Below are 6,000 nucleotides of genomic sequence, written 5' to 3'. Positions count from 1 at the left end.
ATCGTTACGGTCTCGTTTAAAAAAAAAAAAAAATCAGTTCAAACTTTTAATTTAATAAAAATTCTCTCTGAAAAGTTCTAAAAAAAAAACTTTACACGTATAATACGCGTATAATACGCGTATAATATTAATTCGCGTTTTAATAAAAAATTAAAACTTTTGTTATAATAAAAATAAAGTAATAAAAAAAAATTCAATATGGCGGACAACAACATTCCGGAGCATCGCTTTCGATATTTTTCTCTCTAATTGTCAATAAATTAAGTTTTTTTTTTTTTTTTTTTTTCTAGAATTTTGGGAAGATCATTTTCATTGTAAATATCCAAACAGTTCAGTGACTCCCTACAATATAAAATATAAAAAAATGTGTACGAAAAAAGAAAAATTAACAAAAACAAACACCATGTTCGAAGCACAATTACAATTTGTTAGCGATGCCGTTATGGCGTTCGCTCACGCGTTCAAAGACATGCACATGGATTTATGCGATGGTAAACCCGGAATATGCAACGAATTAAAACCAATAAAAGGAACCGAATTATTAAAATATTTAAGAAAAATTAAATTCACGGGTAAATATATATATGTGTAATTATCGTTGTTTTATTATCATTAATACATTTTCAAAATGGCGCTTTCCTTTCTTTATCAAGGTTTAAGCGGTGACGAATTTCATTTTGATCCGAACGGTGATGGACCTGCCAGATATAACATAATACATTTTAAACAAGTTGCACCGAACGATTACAAATGGGTACGAGTAGGACAATATTTGGAAGGTGAACTTAAATTGAACATATCCGGTATGTATACGAATGTATTTCCGGTTATGCGTATAACGTTTTTTTATTATTATTCGACTTTTTTACTTTCTTTCTTTTAGAAATTCAATTTAAATTAAGCCATCCTAATCCACCGGAATCTGTTTGTAGTCTTCCCTGCAGCACAGGACAAGCAAAAAAATACGTTGATGGCGAATCCTGCTGTTGGCATTGTTTTAATTGCACTCAATATCAAATTCGTAGTCCATTGGATGAAACGCAATGTGAAAATTGTCCTATGGTTTGTTTCGTTTGTTCCTTTCTTTGTTTTCGTACAATTTTTTATATTCTACATTATTATCATTATTATTATTTAAGGGTACGACGCCGAACGAATTAAAAACAATTTGCATTGAAATTCCCGAACAATTTTTAAGACCGGAAAGCGGTTGGGCGATCGGTGCCATGTCTTTTTCGTCTACAGGAATTTTAATAACTTTATTCGTGGTTGGAATTTTTGTCAAACATGGCGATACTCCCGTCGTAAGAGCTTCCGGTCGTGAATTGAGTTACGTTTTATTATCTGGAATATTACTTTGTTACCTTTTGACCTTTGCATTAGTTTTAAGGCCGACGGATTTTGTTTGCGGTATACAAAGATTCGGAGCTGGATTTTGTTTCGCCGTAAGTTTTTTTTTTTCTTATTCATTCTTTTCTTGTTTTCATATCGAATAATAATAATAATAATAATTAATGTTTGCAGGTGGTGTATGCAGCACTTTTAACAAAAACAAACAGAATATCAAGAATTTTTAACGCTGGTAAAAGAACGGCAAAAAGACCATCGTTTATATCACCGAGATCTCAAATAATCATTTGCTGCGGATTAGTCGGAGTACAAGTAAGTATTATTATTATTAATTTCTTTTCCTCGTCTTTTTCGTTCCGAACCTTTTTTTTTTTTATTTGTTCAGGTATTAATCAACGGTGTTTGGATCGCCGTTTCTCCTCCTCGTGCTGTCCATCATTATCCCACGAGAGATGACAATCATTTGGTTTGCAGTTCGCACATTGACGCATCTTACATGATTGCATTCGGGTATCCGATACTATTAATAATAATATGCACGATATACGCAGTTTTAACGAGAAAAATTCCAGAAGCTTTCAACGAATCTAAACACATAGGTACGTTTACCAGACACCCCCCCTTTCCCACTAACTTCCGTTCCCGAAAAAAATTAATGGATTTTATATAATCCGACAGGTTTCACCATGTACACTACTTGCGTTATATGGTTGGCATTTGTGCCACTTTATTTCGGTACGTCGAATCACGTGCCCTTGAGAATAACATCAATGGCAGTTACGATATCATTATCCGCATCCGTGACGTTAGCTTGTTTATTTTCACCTAAATTGTACATAATATTAGTTCATCCGGAAAGAAACATAAGACAAAGCATGATGCCGGCAAGACACGGCGTGGGTTAGTACCGATTATTATTTTTTCTTATTTCTTTGGGGGGGTATTTCACCGATCGATATATCGTTTCAGGTAAAAATGTTGCACTCACGGGAACGAGTCATAGTTTTATAGGACCTGCAGCGGCGATTGTACCAAATTTACCAAACACTCAAACTTCTTGTTTAAGTGTTAAATTGGTCAGAGTCGACGAAAGCACGCAAAGTGACGGTAAGTGTTGCCAACTTCAAAAAAAATTTTTTTTTTTTTTACAATCTTCTAATCGATAAAATTTTAATTTTTGTTGCCTTTTTAGTTTACGAATTAGAATTAGAAAATAATATGAAATCCAACAACATAAAAACTCAATCGACTCAATCTACTCAAACGTTAAACAACAATTACGAAACGAAATATGCTCAAACTTTGTGTCATAATGCGATCATACCGGAAATAATTCAAACACCACCGGATCATTCTCCCGTACCAGAAATAATAGGAAACGATACAAAAATAAATAATTGTAACGGAAACGCAAATAACAATTGTAACTCTTAGAACTTATACATATATATTTTTTTTTATTTGCCAAAAAAAAAAAAACATTTTTAATGACATTGTGATAAATTAATAATTTAATTATTATCAGGGGATTATGTAGACCAAAATATTATATTTAAACCGTTATTATTATTATTATTATTTTCACTCATAATCATGACGATTCGTCTCAATGTTTGTCGGAGGTTTTTCAACATTTATTCCAGGTTTCTACCTGCCGATCCCTAAGGAATAAATGCCTGAATATCAGTGACGATGTTGCATGCCTGGTGGATAGGTTCTATCTTGTTATGGTGACATATGACGTCACAATAATTCTTGTAAGTCTCACTGAGACCATCTTATTTGATGGAAACGAGTTATTTCCCGTACTCCTACGCTCCAGGGACTGATACCTGTGGAGTGGCCAGGAACAGGAAAAGTGAGCATCACAACCTTGTAGAGGTGACTAAGGTCGTCAAGGTAGAACAAGATTTGCCTTTTGGTTCTGTCTTTATCTTGTTCTCCTCATTTTGCTCTATTACAATTATGAATCAGTCATCATATATTTTTTCCTCAGAACTGATTCAATACCTAATTTTCCTACTATTTTCCCTCGTGCATTTCATTCTTAATTTATGCACACAGTATACAAATTACAATTTTGTACCTACAAACTTAATTAATCTGAAGGCAGTTGTTGAATTTTTCTAATTTTAATTGAAAATTTACACTAAAAATATGGCAAAATATTTTATAATGTAATAGGCTAACAAAAGAGAATGGAGGTGTACAGAGATTTTATATTCACCTGATACCTTAAATTAATTTAGTACGAGTATGTTTAATACTGTTAATGGCAAAATACTTTAAAATGTATCAAGCAAACATAAGAAAAAGGAGGTAGAGAGTAAAATAAAATTCAAACAATGGATTCCCGCTTAAAATCAGGTGTACGGAAATTTTATATTTGCCTGATACCTTAGATTTATTAATTGCAAGTATTTTTATTAAACTACCTTCTAAATTTTTATTTAGTGTGACAGAGGTATTTAGCTCAACAACTTATAAGTAATAAAATAAATAAAAAATTTTGCATACTTTTCTGTTTTTTTTTTTGAGTATTTGCTGCTCCATTTTTTTGTTAGCCTATCATAGTTATTAAATGTTTTATCGGCATTCGTTTTTTTTTTTTTTTTTTTTTTTTTTTTTTAAACGATGGCTTCGTGAAAAAGAAAAAGAAAAAAAATTTGATTACGTGCAAAACAACAACCCATTGTTGTTGATTCCGTCCATGACAAAAAAAAAAAAAATAAAAATAGAACGACAGTAAAATGCTGTGTAGTGTAATTAAATAAATAAATAAAGTGCCTGAGTATCTCTGAGATTAATTAAACATTGAAAAATGTCGTTAGAAAATTTTGAACAATTTGGAAAAAAAAAATTATATTTATTTAATTAAAATAAAATAAGTAAAATGTTTGTCGTGTATTTGTTACAAAACGACAACAACAACAACAACAGTAAATCTGTCGTGATAACGCGACACGATAATAATTTTTTTTTATTTACATAAATTTTTCTTGCGATTGTTTATCTTTTTTCGAGCGCCATTTTTTAAAGAGAAAACATTCGCGAACGCTTTTTGGTGATTATTTAAAGGTCTATTTATTTAAATAAAAAATGTCGATGTTCGTTTTTATTTGAAAAATAAATAAATAAATAAAAAATTTGTCAATTTATTAAATAAAATTCGAACGTCGTCAGTATACGAGTTCAGTACGCATCTGAACTCGTATACTTAAAATATAAATTACCGACATTTTTTTTTATTATGGTAAATTTTATTAATAAACGAATCGCATTACATAAATAAATGTTTATAAAAATTGTAAAAAATTATTTATTATTAATATTTATTCATATAAATAAATAAGTAATTTTTTTTATATATACTGTAATAAAATAATAAATAATTTTTATGTACCAATTAAAGTTAATAATTTAATCATACGAATTATAAATAAATAAATATTTAATAATGTTTAAATAAATTTTTAATATTTAAATAATTAATGTTTTAATAAAATAATTGTTATTATTATTATTAATTAATTTATGTATATGTATATATTTAACATATCTTTAATAAATAAATAAAGTCACATAAATTTTAACAAAAAAAAAAAACAAAATTTAGTAAAAAATTTTGAGCCCATTTTTTACTAAAATTTTTAATTTTTTTGTGTGTGACTTTATTTAATTTATTATTATTATTATTAATAATAAAAAACGATTGAAAATTTTTTAAATTTGTGACGTCATTTCCGTTAAACCGAACACTTAACGGACATTTTAAATTGTATTCGTTTTACATTTCTTTTTAGTTTTTCAAACCGTTTTTTTCTTTTATTATTATTATTATTTCATTCGTTGTTAAAATAATAATAATAATGTTGATGATGATGATAATTACGGAGATAATAATTTTGTTTAAATCGTCATTAATAAAATAATACATAACTTTTTTATTTAATTTTATGTATTAAAAAAACAATTTAAATAGAATAATAAAAAAAAATACGTTGAAGTTTTTACACGACCGACATCTATCGGTAAATTTTATAAAACAAAAATTTAAATTTAAATACAGAAAAAAAACAAAAGATGGAAGTCGGTTAAATTGGATAATAAAAAATAATTTTATTTATTAATATTAATATTATTCTCATTATTATTATTATTATTATTAATTATTTATAAATAAGTAAGAAATTTATATTTTTATTAGACAAAGCTATTATTACATAATTATTGATGTAAATAAATGTAATAGTATTTGAAAAAATTTAATGTATGTTTTTACATATATAATAATAATAATAATAAATTTTTATTTTAATTTAATAAATGACATTAATATTAATAATGATGATAATATGATTATGATGACACTTTTAAATAAAAATAACTATTAAATGTTTAACTTATTATTGTATTTTTAATCGGACGATTTGTATATTTAAAAATAATTACATATATATTAATAACGGTTAGAAAATTTTTTAGATAATCATAATAATAATAATAATAATAATAATAATCGAATGTGTACATGGCAAATCCCGTTAGCCTACCCTCCCCCCAAAAAAAAAAAAAAACAAATGAACCTTTCTTATTAATTTATTTATTTATGTTAATAAAAAATAAATTTTCATTTTAAAAAAATTAAAT

The 6,000-nt window shown here is 27.2% G+C and overlaps 1 protein-coding gene across 1 annotated transcript; it reads left to right on the top strand.

The window, feature by feature from the left end:
• Nucleotides 1-364: 364 nt before the first annotated feature.
• Nucleotides 365-2,784, top strand: Phum_PHUM170240 (class C metabotropic glutamate-like G-protein coupled receptor GPRmgl2, putative; the record flags this gene model as incomplete). Its single annotated transcript, XM_002425008.1, has 9 exons — nt 365-572; nt 654-803; nt 884-1,062; nt 1,140-1,445; nt 1,525-1,662; nt 1,736-1,949; nt 2,029-2,250; nt 2,320-2,457; nt 2,543-2,784. 9 exons carry the CDS (start codon nt 365-367, stop codon nt 2,782-2,784), a joined length of 1,797 nt encoding a protein of 598 aa, XP_002425053.1.
• Nucleotides 2,785-6,000: the final 3,216 nt, after the last annotated feature.

The sequence above is a fragment of the Pediculus humanus genome, genomic scaffold (assembly GCF_000006295.1).
Source record: "Pediculus humanus corporis 1103172107518 genomic scaffold, whole genome shotgun sequence".
In the NCBI taxonomy this organism is placed as follows: Eukaryota; Metazoa; Arthropoda; class Insecta; order Psocodea; family Pediculidae; genus Pediculus; species Pediculus humanus.
The sequence above is the reverse complement of the archived record's forward strand: the minus strand, read 5'-3'. Positions and strand labels throughout refer to the sequence as shown.